The sequence below is a fragment of the Oryzias latipes genome, chromosome 15, assembly GCF_002234675.1.
Source record: "Oryzias latipes chromosome 15, ASM223467v1".
Lineage (NCBI taxonomy): Eukaryota > Metazoa > Chordata > Actinopteri > Beloniformes > Adrianichthyidae > Oryzias > Oryzias latipes.
The window spans coordinates 9,535,016-9,561,669 of NC_019873.2; the positions used below are offsets into that span (position 1 = coordinate 9,535,016).

The following is a 26,654-nucleotide window of genomic DNA, read 5'->3' on the forward strand; positions in this document are numbered from 1 at the left end:
CAACACATCTCATTTAAATAGAGCTTGTTGTCGAGTGATGCATGGTGGCAGTGGTGTTATGATATGGGCAGGCATATATTTTTGACAAAGAACACAGGTGCAAAATGATAGCATTTTGAATGTAGAGATACCGTGATGAGATACTGAGGTCCATTGTTGTGCCATACATCCAAGAACATCACTTTAGGTTGCAGCATGATAATGCACGGCCCCATGTTGCAAGGATCTGAACACAATTCCTAGCAGCTGAAAACATTACAGTACTTGTCACCCATTGAGCATTTTTAAAATGCACTGGATGGGTCTATATGACAGCATGCTCCATTTCCTGCTAATCCAGGAACTTCCCACAGCCTTTAAAGAGAACTGGACCAACATTCCACAGGCCACAACGACAACCTGATCAACTCTATGCCAAGGAGATGTGCTGCACTACATGAAAAGTAGTTACACCAGATACTGACCTTGTCTGAGTTCTCAGACCCCTTAAAAAACAAGCAGACATGTTTCAGAGCGGCCTTTTATTGAGGCCATTCTAAGGCACATCTGTGCAATAGTCACGATGTCTAATCAGCATCTTGTATTGGCACACCTGTGAAGTGGAATGGGTTATCTAAGTAAAGCAGAGGTGCTCCCTATAACAGATTTAGACAGATTTGTGAGGAATATTTGAGTGAAATGCTTATTTGTGTTTGTGGAAAATATTTCTTTGAGTTCATCTCATGACAAATGGGAGTGAAAATAAAAGTGTTGCCTTCATATTTTTGTCCAGTGTATATTCTGTATGCAGCATCCTTTTTTGTGTAAAATTTGTTATAGTTTAATGCTCTTTATAAAAAAAACTTAAATAAACTTTGTAAATTATGTACAATAAAAATACTGTTGAAATATTTTTTGATTTATTTATGTATTTAGAAATTTGATTTAATTTATTAGTTTTTCCCTTAACTATGTATTATACCAACACATCCAGTATCTCTTATCAGAATATAATTACTGGATTCAAAAAACGTTATCTCTGGGTTGGGAATCAGTATAAGGAGGCTTGTCAGGTTAAAAAGTTAGAGGCGAGTCCCGACACGCTGCTGGGACTTCAGCTTTGTTTCTGCATGTCTGCAACCCACCCAGCAGATGAAATGCTGCAGCGAATTCTGCACAGCTGATCTGCTGCAGGACTGAGCACTCCCCAATGCTTTCAATAGTTTGAACCTGCTTCAAGCCCATTTGAGACTAGACTCATTTGACCGTTCATACAGAAATAGTGACTGTAGTGCTACTATTATGCAATTTGAACAACTTTGTGTGAGATTTGAAACTAAAACCTCATTTGAATTCTTAACCCTCAGTGTGATTGCAGAAGAAACCTGGTAGTCACACTGGGATGTTAGTAACCAGGCGTGTCTCTCCACCGAAGGCTTATACGAGTTACAGTTATTGAGGTTACATCCTTTAAAGATTAAAACTGGGACCAAGAGTCGCTCCAGATTCCTGCCCAGGAGATGAACAGGAGCAACAGAATATTTTAATTTAGGGGAAGAAAGACAGATGAACTTCTCTCTGTACCAGAATATTCCAGACTAAAAACAGAAAGTCTTTGTAAGACATGTTGCACTGCATGAATAGTATTCGAACAATACAATCTCACAGCAGGAAATGTGCACCAGCGGTTGTGCTGAAACAAATATCAAACAATCAATAAAAAAGAACAAAGAGGTGGAGAGGACGAGACCAAAACCCTTACAACAATCTGAGAGACTATGAAAGACAAACTGGGGTTAAAATCGGATAAATGTGAATCTACAAGCTAACATTTTGCTCTAAACTCATAATAACAATAATGATAATATTTAAAGCCACGTTGTATGGCCCGCCCCCTCCTGACCCGCCCTCACTGCCTGAGCGGCTGCTACACACCCCCTCACTCTTCTCTTCTGCCGCTGTCACTCCAGTCAGAGGCGCATGTGACAAATTCCTCAATTTTTTTTTCAAAATGGTGGCCTTTCTTAAGGTTTTATCTCCATAGCAACTATTTTGGCCGCCTGGTGGAGACGAACAGGTCTGTGTAATTTTCAGACGAATCTGCAAAAGTACATTTTGGGGGTTTCCTTGGCAACTGAAGCTTTTCTAAGTAAATCGCTGTGATGTGATCATTTTGTGAGGGGCTCATTCACTATGTCAAAAATTAATTTTGAATTTTTGAGAAAAATGGTGAAAACAATATGGTCCTTGCAGCCCAGGACTGCTGCAGTCCATAATAATAAAAAATATAATGAAAAAGCTGAAATGTCTTAGGCTGCTTTGGCACCAATTCAAGTAACCATATTGGAACTGGAACACACAAAAAAGGACGTACTTCTGCACCATATTCAAGCGACCATGGAGTTCATACTGCCAATCCGCTCAGAAACGGCCAACATAAGATGGTCAACCAGTTTGGCAGCTTCATGAGTAGCTAAAAAGCAGCTTTGCTATTGGACAGGTGAGAAAAGAATTAGCTGCTACATGAGAATGTGAAGTGACTTAAAGCAAAGAGTGAGTCATAACATATTACAGCGGATGGTGATGAATACATGAAGCACTTCTGTGTAAATCTGAGCTGAAACTGCAACAAAGAGTGGAAAAACAACTAAACAGAATAAAAAGGGAGTAAGGGAAAATATAAAACTATATTTGTTGTGTTTAACCCTTGTGCTATCCAAGGCACTTTAACGTTGGGGGTTGGGTCATCTAGACCCACTAGACAGTGCGCTGAACCTTTTTTTCTTCAATGATTTGTGATCTTCACTGGTGTCCATGGATTACATGATATCCTCTTCACCTTTATCCACCTTTGTCATGGTAGGGAGAACACGTCAATGTAAGGGTGGGGTCATCTAAGACAGCACAAGGGTTAAGATAAGTTTTTCCAACAATACTGACATTTTCCCCTCACTTAAATGTAGGCCTACAATTAACTGTTATTTTAATAATTAGTTAAACTTTTCATTATTTTTTAATAGGTTGACCTTTTAGAAAATTCACAACAACTTTGAGCAATACAACTGATGGAAAATCTGGTGTCGATTTTTGTTTTCTTGTAAAATTGTCCGGATTTCCTCACTACTGAGTGCACTATAAGGCGTTTGCCATTTTTTCGGGGTCTTCGAATCTGCAATTAAATATCTAGTGTCCTAGAAATTTTCCAAAAATCTATGCCAAAAACGCATGTGGACTGATGCTCACTTGATTAGCAAATATAGACCACAATGCATTGCCTCAGAACGATTTTTCATTTGAAGAAATGTATGTACATGTTTAAATCATCCACATTTTCATCATAAGAATGCATTGATTTATAGATAGTCTAAATAAAATGTTCATATTAGATTTTGACTTTGGCAAATGGGTGATGTCCTACTGCTGTTTAAAAAAAAGTGAGCATGTGAGAATTCTGTTAAAATCCAGGGCACTCAATAGTCCTGCACTATATAGAATTATAGGGGTTAGGGAGTAGGGAGGGAATTCTGACACAACCCTTTACAACAAACAGTAGCACAAAGGGTCTTGGCCAAGGACCCACACTGGATGACCCTCATTGCAACCCCTGGGAATCGATCCCCAATCAACCCATGTGCCAGTCCTACACCTAACCTCTACAACAGACAAGTGTATTTCAGAAAAACAGGCCTCCGGGAGACAAAATTGAACTTTATTTCTCCCTGTTTTTTTTTTTCTTTTTACACAAACGTAAGCAATGCGACACAGCAATATCACATAGTATCAAAAAATGTCAACATCATCGTTTGTGAGGATGCGTTTTGGCTGTTTTGACAAAAATTTAAATGGGGATTTGAAAATATTTGGGGGTTTTACAGTACACATCCACAGCCCAACTATATGTGTTGCAGCAGCAGCTGCAGCGATATGATTCATACTGAGATGTTTAACATGGAGGTAACATTCTTTGGAGGGTTACGGGAGATTCACTCGGGGGTGGGGGCTAACCCACCGTCTGTGAGTGAGTCCGACATGAATCCATCAGCTTCCACTCCGCCCATCTTCTTACACGTGTTGCATTGGAGGACAAAAGTCGGCAGCTTGTTCAAACGGAGGCAGGTTTAGACAGAGCGTGCAGCTATAAAACAACGCCCATGCCTTCCCCCACACAGAAACAGCTTGATCACCGCCTGAGGTTGCAGTTTATCCAACTGCTGGCTCCAACACAGGCAATGCTCTCAGCTGACAGCCCTGAGGTAGAACCACTTAGACCGGATTTACTCCGCTGATGGTTCAAAATGTGTATTTCTGTTTTATTACACATATTTGACCTTAATCCAAATCATCAAGTTTGTTTACCCAACAAGTATCAGTCTCTGAGCCTTAATAAACCTTATCATTTTATTGGTAATGCGTGTACAATTATCTGCATCAAAGTACCTACCCTTTAGGCAGAAGTTAATATTTTCCAATAATTAGTTGTTTAGGAAATGGGATCAAATAAGGTGATGCTTCTGCTGGTTTCCATCTGGAATAGATGTAGTACTTGAAACCTAAAGCCTTAATGTGAATAGTTTCAGGATTGCAGCTGACTGCTGCTGCCGCATTTCTATGTATCCAGTCAGTGTGCCATGACTATACTGCATCCGCCAATACCAAATATGGAATCCAGTTTTTGAGTCTGATTTTATGTAGAAAGCGCGTTAATTTTATGAGTTAATTTAGATCTTTTAAAAATTCCTTTTTACTAAAATGGAGTGGAAACACTACTCTGTACATTAAAATGTGCTGTGTTTTTTAGTATGTTTTGAAATTTAGAAGGAAATACAGAAAGACAAGTATATAAAAAGAAAATAAAAACAGAAATGAAGACAGCTCAGAAATACCAGACATTCAGTTTTGTGTCGTAGAAATAATTGTTGGAATAAAATGCACAACTCCAAAACCTATTTTTCTGACTTTTAGACAGCAGGAAGATGCCTGGTTCATACCCAAATTCCTCTGAGCAGGAAGATGCCTGGTTCATACCCAAATTCCTCTGAACACTAATGATAGCACAAAGCAATGGAAGCTAAGCTGGAGACAGCAGACCAACTAAAGGGAGCTTTAAATCAGCTGCTGGAATTCTGAGTTTGTTGCAGTGAAAAGAGCAGCTCTGAAGCCCAGGGATTGAGGTTGACACCCTTTAAATGTCTTCAAAAGAAACATTCATGTGGATTTCACTCTGTCACAGTTAGAACTTTCTGATTTGTGGGAATGGTCTTCCCCGTATAACAATCACACCATAAAACAGAGGTAACACAAATTGTAAGCTGTAAATGTTTGCCTCTTTGTGCAAAATGTTTCCTCTGATTCCTACAAAGTTCTTAAATCAGTCGCCTCCAGACAAGGCCGGGTCAAGATCCATTTGTCCACACAACCTTCCAAAAATAAAAGCACAACTTAAATCCATCTGCCATGTTCATTCAAATCTCCCATACTTTGGGAAACTATATTTTCAAACATCAGTGGCACATTTCCGAATATATGTGTAGTCAAAATGATTTAAATTAAAAATGAAAGCAAACATTTTTAAATGCATTTTTGACATGTTTAGCATACATTCAATTCATTTTATTTATAATATAGAACTATTGTCATGTTCTCAAATAAAAAAAGGCTCTAACTGTTTACTTACAGAAATGTTTTTTTTTTAACTCCACTAAAAAACCATTTTACATCGCTCCCGGTGGTCCTGTACACAGCATGCGCCTGCTGTGCTGTGACATCATCAATGAGCAACTTTGTAGTACAAATAACAAAAAATAATGCCATAACGCCACAACGATTATCTATTATGTAAGATATAAAGCGAGGTGTTTCTTTTCATATATTAATGGAGTATGTAGAGGGCTTATCACATGGGACGGTAGAATAAGGTTTATGAACATATTATTGTGGTTTTAATAAGAAATTTGTGGGGGGAAAATTGTCAAAAAGTTTTGGACTGCTCAGAAAATTGTCTTTATGTGTTAAATTGGAGCGCCCTGGACCTGATGTTTTGCTTTTGGGCTAGTTCTGCGTAATTGTTTTAAAGTCGTGTTTTAAGGTCGTAGTTGTTTGAGGTTGGAAGTCTATTAAATTAGGAGAACTTAATAAAGCCACTTTTTAAATTTTATTTTGATCTTTTAATGCACCACAATGTCACTAATTTAGATGAAAACACCATAAAATTAGGCTTTCACAAAAATCATTTGGTTATCTTAAAAATAGATTTATTAGATTAGATAATTATTACAGGTAATGATTAATGACTCACACAAACAAATGAATCGCATGACAGCACTAACATTTCTGTGGCTCCAATATGATATTTAGACAAAAATAAACAGATGAAGATAACGTGTGTGTGCGGGACATACCAACTCTGAAGTTGGGGGCCGTCAGCGTGTCTGTGGTGTGGCCATTCTCACTGATGATGGTGGTGGTGTTTCCTTTCTCGCAGTTGTTGTGACATCTGCTTCCGATGCAGGTTACCTTGCAGATGGTGGGTGTGAAGACCACCTTGATCCTGCCGGTGTGGTTGCCCGCTGCTGCTGCTGAAAGCATGGCGGCAACCAAGAGGACAGGGAGGGAGAGCAAAGAGAGCCGGGTTACTCTTTGATCCATCGGAAAGTGAAGAACTTTCAGGTTAAAACTTGTCACGATCATCTGCCAAAATTCCAGTCAAAACAGCAAGAAAAAAGTGAAGTTTTCAATCCTTGAGAACTTCAGGAAGTGTGTCCTCCTTCAAACTACTGGTGCCTATCTGTTCCTCCTCCCTCCTCTCTGCTCCTAAATCCAGTGGCGCCTCTGAAATGTGAGGAAGAAGAAAGAAAAAAGCGTAGGAGAGGCTGGCAAACAAAACTGGGATTGTGTCCAGTTCTTCATGACAAGTCTCTCAGATGTGCGCTAAGGTCTATTTCAAAACATCAAACAGGAGACACCATCTTCAGCTTCTCGCCTGCTTCCTTCCCTCCTGAGTTACTCCAGTTTAACTTTAGATTCAGCTGCACCGCAAACAAAAAGAAACTTTTAAAAAATCCATTGCTCTCAGGCTGCAGTAACAACAAGAAGAGGTGGCTAAGAGGTGTGCGAGACGAAGAGATTATCTAGTCGTTTCCCTGTCAGCAGCGTCTTCCTCCCCACCCTCAGGAAAGCCAACCCTTTGAACAAAGCGGGAGAAAAAAAGATGACTAAAGGTAAAGACAATGGAGCAGCCTTCACTTTGGTGCCACAGCTTTAGCTCTTTAACGCCATGAACTATATTCACTTCTGTGGACCCTTCAGTGTCTCTGCCCTGTGTGATGGTTCTGGGCATCTGTGAGTCGGGTCCAAACCCCTGTCTCCAGTGCTCAGCCCTTTGTCTGTGCCTGTCAGCTGTTCAGACTCGTGGAGTGACGCCAAGCAGCCGGAGGAATGCTTTCCGAACCACAAAGGCAAGAAAAAAAATCACTGGATATCACGCCCTAGGCAATCCAAACATTCACTAATAGGCGCAAAAATTTACTACTAAAGAGGGATCTAATATAATGTAGTGGTTACGACAGTGCGCCAATAGAAACTGACTTTAAAATACAGCCGGGATCTTTTATGGACCCAAAATTTGGAATCTGAACTGGTTTGTCCTGCTCTCATTTCAGTGGGAAATAAATAAGAAAATAATTTAATTGACACACAGAAAACATAAAGAAGAAGTGGAGTTAGTGCCTTATTTTTGCTAGGCTTGAGCCAAATCCAACAACACTCAAGACACACACTGAACTAAAACGTAATGGAATTAAATCTCTTAAGATTTATTGGCAGCAAGTGCAGAGCTCTTTAAGGTTTCTTTCAGACGAGAAAAGACCTTTGGAGTTTGTTAAATGGGCAAAGAGAAGTGATAAAATATTTGCCTTCATCAGGTTAGGTTTACTTTTAGCCATTCTAAGGAAAGAACCAGAAACTGAAGCAGACCAACTCGTCTGGAAAATGTAACCCGGTTCAACAGCTGCTTACTTATGAGCAATATTGCTTTAATAAACATGAGCTAAAAAAACTCATGAAGGAAAAACTGGCTAGCCCCACTAATCCCATCCATCCATCTATCCATCCATCTTCAATACACAGTTAATCCCTTTTAGGGTCATAAGGTCGCTGGAGCCCATCCTATCAGGGAAAAGTGGACCCTGAACAGGTCACCCATCCATTGCATGGTCCCTACCAGTCTCCTAACCATCATATAAGAACAGAAGTCTGCACATCCACACTGCACCATATTTACTCACTAAACAATTTAAAGCTTTTAATGATTCACGCTTCTTCAAACTGGCTCTTTTCTTATACAGTGTTCCCTCAACAACCCTTCATTACACTTTTCATAGACTTTTCTCAGACAGAAATGAACATTTTTACACTTTTCTTTCTTGATTAGACTCTCAAAGTTCAAACTTGCATAGAAAAATAAGTTCGTTGTTACAGAATTAAAACAAAGATCTCATCACAATTGAAGATTTAGCAAACTTCTGTTCACCTGAACAGAAGACAAGGCACAAAACAGATTGATTGACAAGGTTTACAAGCCGATCAGTATGCAGAACACAGAGCTCTGTTAACCCTTGTGCCATCCAAGGCACTTTAACATTGGGAGTTGGGTCATCTAGACCCACTAGACAGTGCGCTGAACTTTTTTTCTTCAATGATTTGTGATCTTCACTGGTGTCCATGGATTACATGAAATCTTTCCACCTTTATCCACCTTTGTCATGGTAGGGAGAACACGTCAATGTGAGGGTGGGGTCATCTAAGACAGCACAAAGGTTACAAAAAAGCATGTAAAATTGCACTGAAATAATCCACAAAACAGAGAGATCATGAAAGATGAACCGCAAAATAGCAAAGGAGATCTTTATTCATGTTGATTTGATTTTACAAAAAAAAAATAAAATATTATAAACTGGAATGTGACAGCAAAATGTTTTAGTGTGGCAGTTTCTTGGTATTTCCACTAAAGGTGGAAAGAGAAGTCAGTTTTTAGAACATGTCTGTTGGAAACACTGTTGTCAGTTTAGATCAAACTATCTTTTTGTCATCTGTCCACTACAATCAGCAAAATTTGAGGACAGAAAAACTGTGGAAATCATTTTGAAGATTTGTTCTAAAATGATGTGAAGCAGCAGCGACGTTTATGTTTTGTTTACTGCTAAAGTTAACCAGGATATAGACAGAAACACATTTGAGTGCAGCGTTGTCTAAAGTAACAACTTTTTTTATCTTTGGTTCTTTTTTTTGTTGATTCTGATCTCTTATTCTAAATAATGGTATTGTGTTGTTACCCTTACCATTAGGCTTCACACCCTAAAGGTAACACTACAGTATAAATTATTGTGGTTAAATAAATATGTATTTAAGGAATTTTCATACATATACTAAAAGGAAATGAATAAAGCAACCATTCAAACATAATATATAAAATAGTAAAAATCTTGCCTCGATCTGTGATTCATTGATCTTAATTCATGAATTGAATTGTCGCCTAAGTAACAATCCGCTTCTCTACTCATCAAAATTTCAAGTTGAGCTAAAAGTAAGGCCTGAGATCCATTTTATAATAAGATTACTTTCTTATTTTTATCCTTTTTACTTTTTTATTTATTTTACAGAACGTCATTGTAGAAATACAATGACAATAAAAATCTTTGAATTTTACTTTGATGGTGAATAGAAGTAATTCATCTTCCCAATTCAAAATGGATTTCTGTTTCAGCAAAGTTCTCTACCATGAGCAGCAGTGTATAAGATGCAGCCTCGTCCAAACTACATTTGATTTTCTTGTGTTTTATTAAAAAGACTCAATGATAAATGGAAGCACTCTAAACAAAAACATCCGAGCAGGAGAAGTCGTCTTGTTCCAACTGTTTTTTAAGTTGATTGGGTTGAAATGCTCAGAAAACAAACTTTCAAAATCTGTCAAACATCTTTAAATCCACCTCAAGTATAGTTACTGAGTCCAATAGAGTGATCTTTCCACTCCCAAATGTTATTTAAACGCAGGTACAGAGTCCTTCAGCCCCACAGCTCACTGAATTTCAGCTTCTCTGCTGAATAGTAATGAATCAATGAGAACCCCAGTAGGGGAAAAAATACATGACATCCAGTATCACGGTGGTTTATCATGGATTTTACTGCTGAGATGAGGTTTTTACTCCAGTTACTACAGATGAAAAAAGAATTGTGACGGAAAGCATTGAAAAGTGCTTGAGGAAATAATACGCCTTAAAAACTGATTAAAAACTTTTTTGCAGAGCGAGTTGTGTTATTCCCGGCAGCTTTTCAAGCCGCTCTATGTTCTACACGATGTTAACATGTCAGGGTTTCCTTGACGAGGCTCCTAGGAGTCGGTCCCCGGCCACAGCGATGATCAAGCCTCACTTTCATGCCTTTGTTGCCGCACACTCCTTTTCAGCACACTTGTGCGAGTTAAAGCATATGGAAAGGAAGTCAGCAGAGAATTTCAGACAAACATAGACATCAATCAAGCTGAGGGAAGAAAACGGCTGTGATGAGATTCATCCAAGCTGCAAAGAGCCTGAAGTGAGTTTAGCAAAGAGGAATGACAGTGTGAATAAAAAAAAATCAGGAGGGAATTTCTCTTCTTTTTGATGTTTTCTGCTGTACTTCTGGCTGAAAACAGACAGGGAAAGGAGACCACATAGGTCCAGAGGGGATTCAATGAGGTCCAGGATCACATTAAGGGTTCATTATCAGAGTGCTGAGAGTTTATTGCAGAAATTGGGTTTTTGCGAATAACGTGTCATCACTGGTGAGGCTGAACAGTGAGTCCAAACCTCCTTGTATGGATGCAACTTTCTGGTGAGAAAAGATTTCCCACATTATTATTACAGTCTGACAGAAATGCAGTGGGCAGCCCGAATGAAGCACCCTCAGACAGACTCTGCTTCCCCTTCGCCATTTTTAAGTACTGACCTCAAGTCTGCACCAAGTGAACAGAACTGGGTCCAAGAGCGCGGGGTTCACTGAAGCAGAAAACAGTCATTCCAGGTAAACAATCAGTTATATGAGGCTGTCAACACAGCTGTCACATATTCAAGCCAGCTCAGTTTTCAAAGGGCCAGGGCCAGTCAAAAGCTCCTTCTACAATTCAGTTCATTTTCTCACAGAGGACAAGTAGACTTCATTCTTAGTCCATTTGATTTAATGGCTGGATGGAAGGTAAATATAAAAAAAAATCAATCTCAGCCTGATTTAAAAAGGAAACCAAGTGGAGCAGGTCAGTTCATCAAGGAATCACAAGGTGGCAAGTCAGTCCTTATTTCTGGTTGTGTGAAACAGCGAAATCTCAGAACACAAAAGTACGAAAATCATGGCTTCAAAATGTCTTCTTTTAGCTCTACAGTTAATTTACTATGGCATAATTATACTATATGGTACTGGGTTTTAACTCAAATTTAATATTTACGCAAAATAAAGATTGTAGTAAAATGAAGGTTTAACTTTTTTAACGACAACATCAGATGTAAAACAGCTTTACTGGGCCTGCTCCAAATTCGGTTTTTATCAAAAAACCAATAGGTCACCATTGTATGAATAAGCATTAAATAATAATTATAAATAAAGTTAAAAATGAAATAAAGTTAAAAATAAATCCCCTCCAGAACAGTTGGCAAAAACGTTTATTATAGCTGTTCATAAGGTTTTGGATTCTTTCTATTCTACAGTATAACATTTCATATCAGGGTATATGGACTGCCTGGCTTAAATACCGGTATTAAACCTGTAGTGGTTACCTGCTGAACTGACCTGGCTCCAATTAGTTTTGATTTAAACAAGCTTCAATCTGGGGTTCAACTGAGTTTTGATGTTTGAGTTTTATTCAAATCCATCTCCATATACTAATAAAAACGATGGACAAACCACATCATCAAATCAGTAAAGTCCCATGTTGTTGTTCACCTTTCAGCATATCCAGTCAGGGGCCGCCACAGCGAATCAGCTTTTCAAGGATTTTACGCCAGATGTCCTTCCACGGTCGGCTATTTTATCCGGGCTGAGGACCGGCACAGCTAGACGCCGATTTAGGGCCCCCTTGTAGTCAGGCCGTAACACGAAGGGTCATGCACAAGGACCCACACTGGATGGAGCTCTCTGTGCACCCTGAGGATTGAACGCCGATTCCCTGCATGCCAGTCCTGCACTTAATCAACCAGGAATATTCGCTTCATTTTTTAGCATTTCATAGACATTTTGTACTTATACATACAATGCATGACACTCTGAATCCATTAAATGTGAGGTTTGCCAAAAAGAGTTTAATTATTTGCTTGAAAAGGAGCCGGAGGAATGCGAAATTCCAGACGTGCTTTTTCGTTGATCAAAATGTAAAAGGCTTACATCTGCTACAAGGAGGTGACCGTCTCTATTTTCAGTGCATGGGGCCTTTTTGATTCTTGTATTGTATTGGCAGAAACTGTGGCCCAAAATGCTGCTTCTCAAAATATGACTTGGACAATTAATCTAAAATACACACACACATCTATGCCAGAAATCCCTGCTCTGATTGCTTCTGGCATTCTTTTTTGGTCACTGCGGTACTGGCAATGCAATCCTCTCTGACCGAGCCCTACGTCAGGGCCAGAACGGCTCGCATTCATCCCAGGTTGTTTTGGCAGTCGGGCAGAGCCGAGGGCTAGCTGACGGGAGACGGGGAATAACTTTCCCAGATGTGGCACCAAAGCTCGCTGCTGACAGGCTGTCTGTCGCGTGGGACAGACCCAACAGAGAGGCTGTGGGCTTCCTGATTTAGAAGAGCAAACACATCTGCTACTTTGACGAAGTGTGCAGCTGACCGCAGGCTGGACCAAACCCAGCCATGGTGTTCCTATTAATGCAGCCACTGTGGCCGCCTCTGTGCAGACACACTTCTTTCAGCAAACCGAGTGTGGCTCAGATGTAAGGTGTTGAGATGCACTTGACTTATTGAAAAGATTGTTTTTTTTTTATGTTTTTCAATACTGAAACAAATGGGGGTTTTTTTCAATCATAGTCAATCACATTTCTGGTCAACAGTCATTCAGAACTTTTCATGTCAACACACAACCTTTAGACTAATTAAGCTCTTTGTTCTAGTTTTACACTTTTGTTTCTTCTGTTCTGTCCATTTGATACAAGGCTTCTGGAGCCACCTACTGCTAAGTAAAGGCGGGGTACACCCTGCAGTGGTCACCAGTCTCTTGCAGGGTCACACACACTTACACACTAACACACTCCTAAGGGCAATTTTAGAGACATCAATTAACCTATGAAGCATGTTTGTGGACTGTAGAAGGAAACCGGAGTGCCCGGAGAAAGCCCAAACAAGGAGAATGTACAAACTCCACACAGAAAAGACCACTTGGATTTGATCCTGGGCCTCCTCACTGTAAAGCGAGAGCATTGACCACCATTCCACCGTGCAGCCATTTTGGTGTTGTAATGTTATGGAAACCATGTTGAAGTTCCCTAAGTCATATCTGGGTTCATTCAATGAACTCTTTAGGTCACACTCAGATGTCTCTGTCTCCTCTTCAAACGCCCCTCCTCACATATATCTATTGTGCCTCTTTAAGCCTTTTATTATGTGGAATCTGGAATTTGTGGACATAAGTTTGAGGGGTTCATTGTTTGGCTCTTCTGTCTCTGACAAAGTCTGGGGTACTTGTCCCTTCATTAATTTAGTCAACCATGCCACCTATCCTCCGTGTGATACCAATTTAACCTAAAACAAATCAACTACACCACATAAGACCAAATCAGTCAAATGCTTTGTGTCAAAACTAAAAAGAGTGTGTAAGCAGTGCCTCAGCACAGAGCTCTGAGGGAAGTTGTGAACAAATACACAATCTAAGTACTAAGAATAAATACTGGGACTGCAAAAATAGGAACAGCAACAAATCAGTTCATTCCTTGTGCTTATTAAACATAAATATACCCTTTTATTGCAATTTGATTGATTCCCAAACAGAGTTAAAAAATAGCTCTGAGGGTTTAACAGGTTAGGGTAAACGGAGGGGGTTGACTCAGCTGGAGTGAGATGTGGGGCAAGTTCTTAAGGGACAGAGACAGACTAAACTAAATCACGCAGCTGTAATAAATCACTAATTCGTTTTCCCTCTTCATATAAACTAATATGCCAGGAACCAAACAAACGACCTCAGAGCCGACATTTTGAAAAACCTCAGTATTAGCAGCTCTTTCATTTAAGTTAAGTAAAAGCAGAAACACAGACTCTGTTGTTGCTTTGAAAACTGAAGTGTGAGCACAAACTCCTGCAGTTGTCTCTATCTATCTGCACACAGCAGTGGGTCATTAGTCACTTTGCCAAGAGCTGTCTCCTTACAATAAAGTGCCAGACGTCCTATAAAGCCTGACATTGATAACAAGGCTATAATTTATATGTGACGCCAGATTTGTAAAGAATATATATATATATATATATATATATATATATATATATATAACTTCTTCAGATAAGGTTATCCTTGCTGCAGATAAACAATGAAGAGCAATGTGTGTTACGTTCAGAGGCCACAGAATTATTAAATATTTCCAATGTAACAAGGCTGACTGTGAGGAATACTTCCTCAAGCAGCCGAGTGGGAACAATATCAAGAATGCAAAACGAGACAGTTATGAGGAAGAAAGTTCACTCATTCTGGAAGGGAGACCTGCTGAAACTATAAAATGAAGAGACTCAATAGCAGGAATGGAAATTCTGGAAAAATGAAAGAGAGTTTGAGATTCTATGTTTTAGGTACTCATGCTGGCTCTTAAAATATGGGAGTGCAACAATAATAACCAGAAAGACCAACCTTTTTATCTCCAATGGATGAAAATCAGAAATTGTTAAGAAAAAAATTAGAAAATAATGTGTTTGCTTAAAGATAAGTTTACACCAGGCATGTGAAGTTCAATAATGTGCTCACACATCTTGAACACCCGTTTAATCCTAGTGTTCAAACTGGACTGTCGCTTAAGAGGCTTAGTGTAAAACGTAGAACGGTGAAAATCTCTCAGATCTAGCTCCAGGCAGGCTTATGCTGTCACAGCTCTATTCTGATATATGAAAGACTTGGTGTCATATAAATCCAGCCCGGCACAAACCATGATTATTGACTTTTACTCTACGATCAATTTTTAAACAATTTGCACTTCCATGAATAACAAGGGACACTATCCAAATATGTCACCTCCATCTGACCCCCTCCTCTGCATCCTCCAACCAACCAAATGTCCTTCTTGACTACATCCATGGTCTTCCTATAGGGCTCCTTCCTGGTAGTTCCAACCTCAACATCCAACACCGTCAATATCCTTCCTCTGAATAGGTCCAAAACCCATTCAATATGCTTCCCTGCATTTATTTCCAAAAATGTCTAACATAATCTGTACCTCTGATGTCTTCTTTTCATATTTTGTCTATCCTCATCACTCCTACAGAGAACCTCAACATCCTTATCTCTGCTGCCTCCAGCTCTACCTCCTGTCTCTGAATCAGAGTCTCTCAATCAACAACATGGCTGCTCTCACCACAGTCTCACCGCCTTCTTCCCCTCAGTTGTTATTTCAGAATCTCAATTTTAACTTTTCCAACCAATACTTTCTTTCTTTAAAATGAACATGTGGCTTTTAATGACAGTCTAAGCCTTTCAGATTTGTTGGCTTCCCAACAGCATTCATTTTTTTAACAGAGAAAGAAGTAATTAGAGTTTTGTTTGCCAAATTTAAATGAGGTAATTTAGTCGAGGTTGGAAAAGCACTAATCACAGGACAATTTTAATGAAGTCTCTGGTCCGATTAGTTGTTCTGTGGAATTTAGAAGAGCTGGCTGTTCATAATTTTAAAAGCACAGTTAGTGTTGACTATTCTAGCATATTCTTTAATAGGCAAGAGCAGACTAATCAGGTGGCACTTCCAAAACAGCTTTATGTTCTGTAGCAGGCGAATCCAATAGTTAGATTTTTCTAAGGACACATCCACAAGCAAGGAAAAACTTTAAAACAAACATGACTTTATGACCTTAAACTTTATAACAGACAACTATATATATATATATATATATATATATATATATATATATATATATATATATATATATATATATATATATATATATATATATATATATATATATATATATATATATATATATACACATATACACACACACACACACACATATACATATATATATATATATATATATATATATATATATATATATATATATACACAGAAGCAGAGCACAAGTTAATGACATTGGTCAATAAATGGCTTAATTGTTCAGTTTGTTAAAGTGCATGACTGGCACTCATGAAACCGGGGTTTTACTCCCAGGGGCAGCAGAATAAATTATAGATGGGGTATTAACATTAACAACACAAATCTCTCTCTATACATAAAATGCCCCTCTCACCCTGAGTTGGTATCCATAGTCAGTCTTGTTGATTATTTGGCTGAGGGGGTGTAGACCTATGCACGTCTGCTTGATATATGCCACATTTGATGGACACTTGTAAAAGTGGCTTGCCATTGGCTTCAAAGGGGATTTTCCACAGCAGCACGTTCACATCACATAACTTCTGTCCAAAAGACTGTTCAGGTAGGCTTTTCTGGAGCCAGCTCACCAATTTTGTTGGAGATGCAAAGATGCTGGATTTTTTGGACTATAAGTTGCTTCAGAGTATAACTCTTACACACCGAAAAATGCACCATAAAGAAGAAAAAATTATATATAAAGACACTGGAGCACAAGTTACATTTTTGGGGAAAAAACAAAATAGGAAACCAAAAACAGACGTTTTATTTTGCCTCTCATAATAACGGAATAGATAACAAATATAGACTTAATATCTGCACACTTCACTATCATAACCATATCTAGCTTCATGAAACATAGGAAGAATTAAATAAGAGTCTAGAATAAATGCGCAACATGTGATCAATAATTCAGATCACCATAGCATAAAGAACATGGTAACTAGTCAACTAAACTCTTTATATAACTTCAAATCGTTAAATCTGTTGAATTCTTTATCCTCTGTGTTGGTTTTGAACAACGCCAGAGCTTCTTCTTCTGCGTTGCTGTCAGTAGCTAATACTGATACACATGCCAACAGTGCCCTCTAATGGGTAAATGATGAACACATGAGCCTTTTTTTTTATTTCATTTAAGTTTCACCCGAGTATAAGTCTCACCCCCGGCCAAACTATGCAAAAAAGAAGAAAAAATGCAACCTATCCTCTGAAAAATACGGAACTCAAAAACGTGATTGAAAAACGTGTTTTTTTCCACTAACTTATGTAAGTGATGTTAAGCAGAAATGTAACTTTAACCAAAGCTATAAAGTTATTCAAAACAAATAATAATAATAATAAAGAATTCAAATAAAAATTAGTACTAAAAAGTAAGTAGAACAACCATTGGTACAAAGAAATGTGTGCCTTTTTTCATCTGTTCCTTGGACATTTCTTTGGCGTTTTAAAGCATGCTTGCTGAAATCAAAAGAAGGTACAGAGTTTACTTTGAAATGTGGAAAATTGAAGGCTGTCTGTTTGTGCGCTCTAAAGCCAAACGTCTGCTCTCTCAGTTGACCTCACCAACAGACTGTGGTCAGACACTAAACCACAGAAAAATATGAGCTTTTTTCATAAAGTAGATCTTCAGCAGGGAGTCTGATATTGAACTTGTTGAATCTTAGACAACCTAACAGAGCATAGGAGTCTGTGATGAATGGTTGTTGTTGATTTGGCAGTTGTCAGGCTTTAAACCCCCATAACCCCCCCCCTCAATGTTTTGGGTGTTAAGAGAAAACAAGGCATGCTCAGAGCATGGCTGCAGCAGACAAACAAAGGCCGTCTCATTCATCTTAAGTGAACAGAGATCAGCCCGGAGTTCACTGGTATTATTCTGTTTATGGCTTTGAGTGTGAAAAGTCATTTAACACTGTAAACAGAGAAAGTGTGTCCAACTGGGAGCAGATAACAGGTATTCAGAGGCTCAACTCCCATCCATATCCATTTAAACACTTTTCACAACAAAATGTGAGGTTTTTCATGGATGAAATTGTTATTTTCTTCCATCTCCCACCTCTAATTCTCACACTCCCTACTTTGGTCTGAAATTGCCCTTGGAAAATGAGACTAATATTTCATTTTGGACAGCTCCAAGCAGCAGGCAGTGCTTAAGTCTTTATGCTATTACGGCTACAGCTGCAATTTGAACAAATCCTTTCAGTGCTACATTCTCCCTACATCCACATGGCGTCCCAACAGACTTCATATACTGTGTAAAACGAAGGGCTTTAGGGAACACACACAAAATATTACATTTAAACCGTGAATGAAAGTGAATAAAAAACAGCTTTTTTACTAAGTAACACTCAACAGAACCACCCTGGTGGTTGCCTGGTGAAGTGATCTGGCTCCAGCTGATTTTATTTGTCTGCTCAAATAAAAAGCTAAGTTTGCCCCTTAGTTTTATCATATTTCTAACTTTTCTTTTAATAAAATTTTCCAAACACTCAAGCAGTTTTTTATTACACTAAATTTACTTCAAACATCCAGTGAAGATAACTTTATTTTAAAATGTGCCTTAACATTACTGCAACTGAAACAAAACACTTTACATAAGAGGCCAAACATAGTAAAGGCTAAAAATACATTGAAAAAAACTGTTAGCAAAAATAATAAAGCAACAATAAATCAAAGCCTTGGACATGAAAAGAAGCCCTTGGTAGCTTTTTTTTAAAACGGACAGTGAGGACGCCTGTTAAATATTCTAAAACTAATTAAGCTTTTGTTTACTTTACAATTTGTGGAAAATTCCAGGTACTTTGTTTTCCTCCCAAACTGCAATAAACTTTGATTGACTCACGGCGACAGAAGCAGCAAACCATCGTAAAGGATGCTCTCTACAATATCATGATCCAACCTCTGTCTATTTTAGAAAATCTCTAATTATTTAATGTCTGACATTTAATAAAAAAAATGTTGGAGTCTTACATATATCCAGCATTTAGCTCACATGTTAATCCTAGTTGTCTTTACCAATCACCGTCTTTATTTAGTTGAGAATCAAGATGATTACTTGGCATAAAACAAAGTCGCGCCTTGGATAGGATTGACCAATGGCAGTTCTGTAACAAAGGGATGATGGGAGATTTCTTAAAAACACAATAATGTGTCTATTGGTAGCATGCATAAGCTGTGACCTGCCTCAGGAAGAGATTAGAGAGGCAAAGACTTTTATCAGCTGGTCAGCACAAGTTCAAACTGAATGACGTCTGGCACCATTGGAGTTTTGGAATAGGTGCCCCTGTATGTTTTCTTTCTTCTGTTCACAGAAGCTTAAAAAACAATTGTCTGCATTTGAATCTGCTTTCTTTAAGTTCCCCCTGTTCAACCACAGACAGAGTTTTCTACCCCCAATATTATTCACAATCTGCTATTAAAAAAAGAATTAAAAGGTTCAGTGAATTTCTAAGATACCCAAATCCTAATTGCAATTCAATCTTGTTTAGTCAAATTCTGAACCGGTTTAACCTTTATAGAGTATTATTTTTAGCATTTTGTGCATTTGTTTCTAAGCAGTTTTTTCAAAACTTTTGACTACATTTATGAAATGTGGATTTATTTACATAAATTTATTTCAGAAAAAACTGAAATGTCTCCTGTTTTTTCATCAGTCAGACTCTCGTTTCTTTCAGTCAATTCTCAAACACAATTCCTGAATGATTGCCAAGTTAGATATATCTCTGCAACGAAACCCCACCTCCACCCCAAACAGATTAAACCATGCAAGACAGCCTTGAAGTTCCATAATATTTTCTGAAAGTATGACATAACTGATATGAAAAGAACTTACCATAGAGGGGATTGTGTCCCATGCTTAGAGGGATGGGCCTCTCAGGCTGGACGTGTGTGTGTCTGCTGTGTGTGTGGTAGTATTTGGGTTTTATGATGTACTTCTGAGTCTGTCCAGGTTGCAAAGATGCTGGCCGAATCCTGCAGAAAGACAACAATAAAATTCAGCAGAGTGGAAAATTAAACAGATAGATGCTGTGAAGTTAAACAGCCATAAGGCAAATATAAACAATAAACACTGAATTAATTTGGATTTCTACAATTTAAACAGGGTTGAGAATTATGACTCTTAGTTATGTAATGAGGTATTTGCTTCCTGGAAGTCTGTGGACAGAGGGGGTGTTTTTCTTATGACAGCTGATGGACAACATCTGCTACAAAAACAGATAGGAGAACATTGCAGTCCACACAGGGCAGCACAGCATCATCTGTCAGTCAGCTGAAATTTACTGAGGATTCTACTCTATTAGTGTGCAGCCCCTTGCAATACCCTTGTGCTATCCTAGGCACTTTAACATTGGGAGTTGGCTCATCTAGATCCACTAGACAGTGCAACAGAAACTTTTTTCTTCAATGATTTGTGATCTTCACTGGTGTCCATGGATTACATAAAATCTCTCCACCTTTATCCACCTTTGTCATGGTAGGGAGAACACGTCAATGTAAGGGTGGGGTCATCTAAGATAGCACAAGGGTTAAAACTCATCCTCAATTGTTGCAAGTTTCCTTGACTTCTGTCAGAAAAAAAATCCTCTTTTGTTTTTGCACGCTTGCCACCTTAGATGAAAAAAATATCATTTCTTTGTTTTGAATTTAGTCTTGGCTTAATTTCTTACAAGACTTACAATCTGTTGGACTGAGAAATAAAAAAGACTCATCTGACAGCTCAAGCCAAGAGCCCTTTTCTGTTTGTCTGAGACTCCCATAGTAATGAAAATTGTAACCAAACTTGGCAGTGAACTGGAGATCCTGGACAGAGACAATGACTTTGGGCAAACCATGAAGATTAATTACATGTTGCAACTCAGCGTTGGTAGTGTAATTGCCTGACAGCAATTTGGGAAGTTGAATAAAGTGCAGTATCTTGGAAAAATAGGAAATGATGTGTACTTATATAGTGCTTTTCTTCCTTGCTTTATAGTTCAACTTGCTTTACAGTCACAGTCCTATTCATCCATCCACACACACATTCACACACTGATGTCAGCTCTGCTGCGTTGCAATGGCACCAACCTGTACCCCCAGGAGCAATGTGGGGTTCAGTGTCTTGTCAAAGGACACTTCGAGACATGGGCAGGTAAAGCAGAAACCAAACTTGTCAACGTCCAATCAGAGGTTGACTGCTCTACATTTGCACCACTGCAACCCTTAATTGGTCCACCACTGTGAGAAAAACAATGTGTTCCAGAGACCAAGGGAGCCAACAAAATCCATAGAACTACGGAACCACGGCCACCTAAAAACAGACAGAAGTTGTAAAAAATCCACATGGCATAAGGGTGGAACACTTGGCCGTAGCACAGTTGGAATAAGCCATTGTGTATTCTCCAGTGTCTTACCCCAGTGATCCCCCAGCCACCAATATCTTTTCCTGACCAGAGCACAGTTGGTGCATACCCCAGGATGGTAGTGGAAACAAAACGCAAAGGCTTAAGTGAGCACCTTAGAATTAAGCTCCCTTAGTACGTAAAGGTACTCTGGATAACACTGAAAATGATGGGAACTCGAAAGAGAGAGACTGTTTAGCTTCACCCTCAACATTCACCCTGGTGGCTGCCAACTGAACCCACTCGTGTAGAATAAACTCTGGTGTGGTATTGTGGGTCCACCTCATTCCTGCCTGTCAGCTTTGAGGTTCTTCTCTCCTGGATGATATGACAGGTCAAACCAGAACCAATTAAAAAAATATAAACCACAAGCTTGGGGTGTCTTAGCAGTGTGGAGACACTCCAAATTCTCTTGGACAGCCAACGATACAGCAATACTCAAAAAGGCTCAGCAACATCTACACTTCCCGAGGGTCCTCAGGAAGAACAATCTTAACACTAACCTGCCACTAACCTGACCTTCTACCGTCCTGACATATTGTGTTACAGTATGGTTCTGGAGCTGCACCATCGCAGACAGGAAGAGGCTGCAGACAATTGTAGAGACAGCTTAGAAGATCATTAAAATTCATCTAGCAGTGTGAGGATGGGAGCTTGGTCAACTTGTGCTTTAGCGCCTTAAGAGTATGGCCAGCCTGAGGAGTTTAACAAAACCATTGCTTAGAAGAAGTTAGACAATAAAGAAGAGCAGCCACAACAGCAAATATCAATCACCTGCAGTAGTAAGCAATGCCAAAGAATTGTAGTGGTTGCTCAGAAATTGATGGTGCGACAAATTCAGGTAAATGAATCACCAATGACAGAGTCAAGCGGTCCATGAGGGGGAAATAAAGTTTTTTTGAGTTTGTTGAACATCTTATGCTGGATTCACTCCAAATGCGATTTGCATGGCGAATTTGCATCCTCCACCTCTGTTTAGATACTAGAGGCTCCCACTGCATGTGGGAGATACTACCGCAGGAGCTGTGTCTGAATGATGAATTCAGCGGTACTTCCGTCTCTCTGTGACTCAATTTGAAGACTTGTTGACCCGTAATAGATAGAGGGAAAAAATAAAAATAAGAATAAAATAAGAGGACATTTATTATTATTGTTGCAATGTAAATAAGAAAGATATCTAAAAGTTCCGGAGAAAAATGATCAGATTCTCCTTCATGTTGGTTTTGGACTCCAACCGCTGATCATGTCAACACATCATGGGTGAAGCTGAACTCCTCATGGGTTGTTGGTATGAAGCAAATTCTTAACCAAAGTTCAGATATTTGGTCTCGTTGTGCCAAAACTTTGCCATATGTCAGAATTGTCACCAAGCCGCGTTGTTGGCCACCCAAAATGCTCTGTCGCCACACCACTGCCAAGCAGCATTGTCTTACTGAATCACTGAAGCAACAACATTTCACTGCTTGCATGCAACCACATTGCTAATGCAGTGTGTCTCCTAAAATCTGCACAATACAGCAATTCATGCTAAAAGAATATTGCAATGTTTTCCAGGGTATTAAAGGAAAGTGCAACTTAAAATATATATATTGCATTTTTTCATCTATTTTTTAAAAGTATGTTAAAAAATGCTCTTTATCAAAACTAATCTCTGCAGTAGAATGTTCCATCCAGCCTCTGATGAACACACTAGGCTGTGCATTTTGAGGGGAAGCATGACAAAAATAGGCAACTATAGGGAACACAGAAGAAGCCTGTGTTTTACACAAAGATAGCATAGGTGTTTTGTGTTTTCTCACTGTTGTCAGCCAGCTGTCGGTTTTCAAACTACTAAGCATGCTCTCTTAATAGTAAGAGTGAGGGTGCAAATACTCATGTAATTGGAGATACGTTGTGTTTGAAAGCCTTCATTTTCTGTTAGGTCAGACAGGCTCTATGCATCTCCTAATAACTGCAGGATGGAGAGTACTAAGCGTTGTCTCAATCAAATGATGCATGTGCCCTAAACTGTAATCATCCTCTGTGAATTTCAATAAGCAGCTTATCACAGCACAGACAGATCAATCTCTTAGGACAGATAGAGGAGAACAGTTCTGAAGATGTATGAGACTCACAATAATGATTGTCAATCATCTCTGAGTTCATTTCTTGTGTCGAAAGGTCCAGACTGACAGCAGTTTCATTCTTAGAGGATTGTGCTAGCAGCATTTACTTTTTTGTAGGGGTGTAACGATTAATCGACTCAATCGAATTTCTATTCCTACAATCCAACCAGATCTGACTAAGGCAAGTTGTTAATTAAATCGAAATGAACTATACCATTATAAAAATGTTTCAAAGTTAGATAAATTGCTTATATCGATATTGGAAAATTCCATTTGGCTTGAGACACGGTAGGTTTATTCTATTATAACGTAAAATAGACAACGTGCATCACAGCAGACAACAGACATGTGATGGCAGCAAAAACTAATCATTCTAGGCCAATGTGTGCAAACACTTTGAATTTAGCAAAGACATGTGACCATATAGTGTGCTAGAATGTTCCAATAATGTTCCCTTTGGATTATTTTGATGAAGAAAAACAACAGTGGGCTGAACTTTATGAAAACTATAATGTGAATGTATTTGACATTAATTCTTGTTTAATTCAATCCAATTCAATATTTCAATACTGCTGCTTATGTCAATTAATAATTTCCCAAGTAACGTCTGTTCTGATCTATCTGAAATTCCTGCATGGTCTCACTGCACTCTCAAAAGTAGACAAACAATCCTGCATTGGTGTCAGCTCCTTACTGCATCAAGTTTCCGAAAAGTTTGTGAGTTTGCACCTCTCTTTCTGCACTGTCATGGTTTCTTGTTTCCACTCCATATGCACAGAGCTTTTAACACTTTTATTGGTCAGACTGTCCATCTGGATTCGGACCTTAAGCTTTGGTCACGTGCACCCGTACGCCGGTAGAAGGTCTTTGGGTTACCCAGGCCCATGGAGGGTTTTAAAGAGGAGTGGACGCATCTTTTTTTTTTGCTTTTTTTTTTTTACTTGTCCTGTCCAACAGCTGGGCAAACAGATGAGAGCTGAAGGCCTCTTGTGTTAGACATATTTTACTTTAACAATAGGGGTTATAAATCTTCTGACAAACCAGAGGTATGTCTGAATAAACTCCTTTTGTAATTGAGGCCAAACTTTATTCATTTTAATCCTCTTTGAAAATCTTTTGTGTTGGACCGGACGGAAAAGCTAAGGAAGGAAGAAGAGAGAGGGATGTTAGAGAGAGGGAGGGATAGGAGGGTGAGTATAGAAGGGGGGGGGGGGGCTTGAAGCAGCATAAAGGAACAAGTTTCTGGATGTTTATCATTACGGTAAGGTTCAGATGTAATACAAATCTAGAAGGGGTGGGGTCTGTCCACACACACACTCAAATGTTATAAACATACCTGTTGGCTCCAAAAATGTTCACATGTCAACATGTACACAATACAGATAGTGTTCACACACGCATATTTTTGCATTCAAACCAACTAGTGTGAAATATTTCATTCAGTCACGCAAACTATTTGTGCAAAAGGTGAGCTAACACCTGTGCTCAAGTGAGTGTTTATGTTCTTCTAAAATGGATGATGGAATGTAAATAGAAGGAGGGAGAGTTCCCAGTCATCCCCACACCAAGACCCCCGCCGCAGCAGCAGCGGCAGCCAGGACCCCCCAACACCCGCACGGCAGCAGATAGAGAACAACCGCCCCCCGGGCCAGGGCAAGCAGGAACGCCTCGGGGCCCCCAGAGCAGGGACGCATGGGGGGGACGGAGAGAGCAAGCTCCAACCCAACTAGGAGAGCAGCCCCCCTGCCGCCGGAGCGGATGCATCTTAAGGGGTGTGTCTTGCAGTTCCCCTGAGGCTAATACGGCCATCTCAGGGGATGTCTATGAAAATTGAACTCTTGAATGTTGTGCTTGTGTTGAGTGCATCATGAAGTATTTGTAGGGATAATGTAAGTTGCATGCATTAATGACGTACAGGTGATACTGTCGAATGGAGCCCTTACGCCACACTCTAGTCGTTGCACGGGATGTACACGTTAGGTAAGTGCCGTAGGAGTGTCTGCGTGTTGTGTAAGTCTTTACTACGACCTGTCACTCGCAGCATGCCCATATGAATAAAAGTGCATGAACATTTTTGCTCTCTGGTTCACCGAGCGGTCTACAACTTTGATTATTTTGGTGGGCCACCTGCATGCTCTGTGCAGGTTTGCTCATTTTTTGCCCACAGTCTCAGCTCATATCTACCGTAAGGGCAGTTGTGACAAAGGCTTTAGTGAATCACAGCAGCTTTTGTTTAAAAGTGAAAAGAAGAGTCTTGGTTTCCGGGAAACAAGAGTTTGTCGGTTTAGTTCACAGAGTTTAGGTTAGTCCCACACCTGACCAAAGAATTAATAGTTCATTCACAATTGCCACATTTGGCAATTTGGCAAAAAGAAAAACAAAAAAGGCGATTGGGCAGGGCAAATTAACAGCAAGCCCCCAGTGGTTACTTGATGGACTACATCTGGTTCTCCTTTCAAATAGGCCTCAATAGGAAAAAAATGGGTTCCAAATAACCAGAAGATCAACCACATTCCCTTGTCAAATGTGGAAAAAAGTCTAACTGGAGCTAAACTGTTACAGATCTTCAATTTGCCAACTTCCCATTTGCTTTTATGATAAAAGTCAAGTAAAACAAAAAGTATTATAGGCCGAGCTTTGACTATACAAATGTAGAAACTTTAAAACTTTTTTAACTGCTTTATCTCAACTGCCAAATGTCAAATGAGAAAAACTCTGATCTTCTAACTTTCTTTCATTATTGTAATAATATTTCACAAGGGCTCAGAAACCAAACAAAACTCTAGACCAATAAATGAAATTTGTGTTTTTTTAAGCAGGCCACATTCCAGTACCACATAAACATGGCCACAAGCAGAAGAACAGGGAAGAGCTGATAAACCTCCATGGATAGACGATTGTTAATGGAACATATTTTCATCTCATTCATATGATAGCCCCCCTGACGCAGTATAAATAAACAGAAAGTGATAGCCATTTAAATAGCTGCGCTATGGCCCTGTAAGGTTGTAAATAGAGCTTCTGTTCACATTATGAAACTGTGTGTACGCTTTCATGTGCCCACATGCTCAGTGTTGATGAGCAGGCTGGTGATTTCCACCACAAACAC

At 39.2% G+C, this 26,654-nt stretch overlaps 1 protein-coding gene across 3 annotated transcripts in view; it reads right to left on the bottom strand.

Annotated features, from left to right (window-relative positions):
* The window catches only part of ltbp1 (latent transforming growth factor beta binding protein 1), a 131,445-nt gene that overhangs the window by 65,514 nt on the left and 39,277 nt on the right, over positions 1-26,654 (bottom strand). For 2 of the 3 annotated variants that reach the window (XM_011472798.3, XM_011472800.3), the window contains exons 4-5: positions 19,895-20,034; positions 6,378-6,554 (exon numbers count right to left, since the gene is read on the bottom strand). In XM_011472798.3, the coding sequence (XP_011471100.1) occupies positions 6,378-6,554; positions 19,895-20,034 (317 nt within the window). The remainder of the gene's footprint in view (positions 1-6,377; positions 6,555-19,894; positions 20,035-26,654) is intronic. The other variant, XM_011472799.3, reaches the window with a different exon arrangement.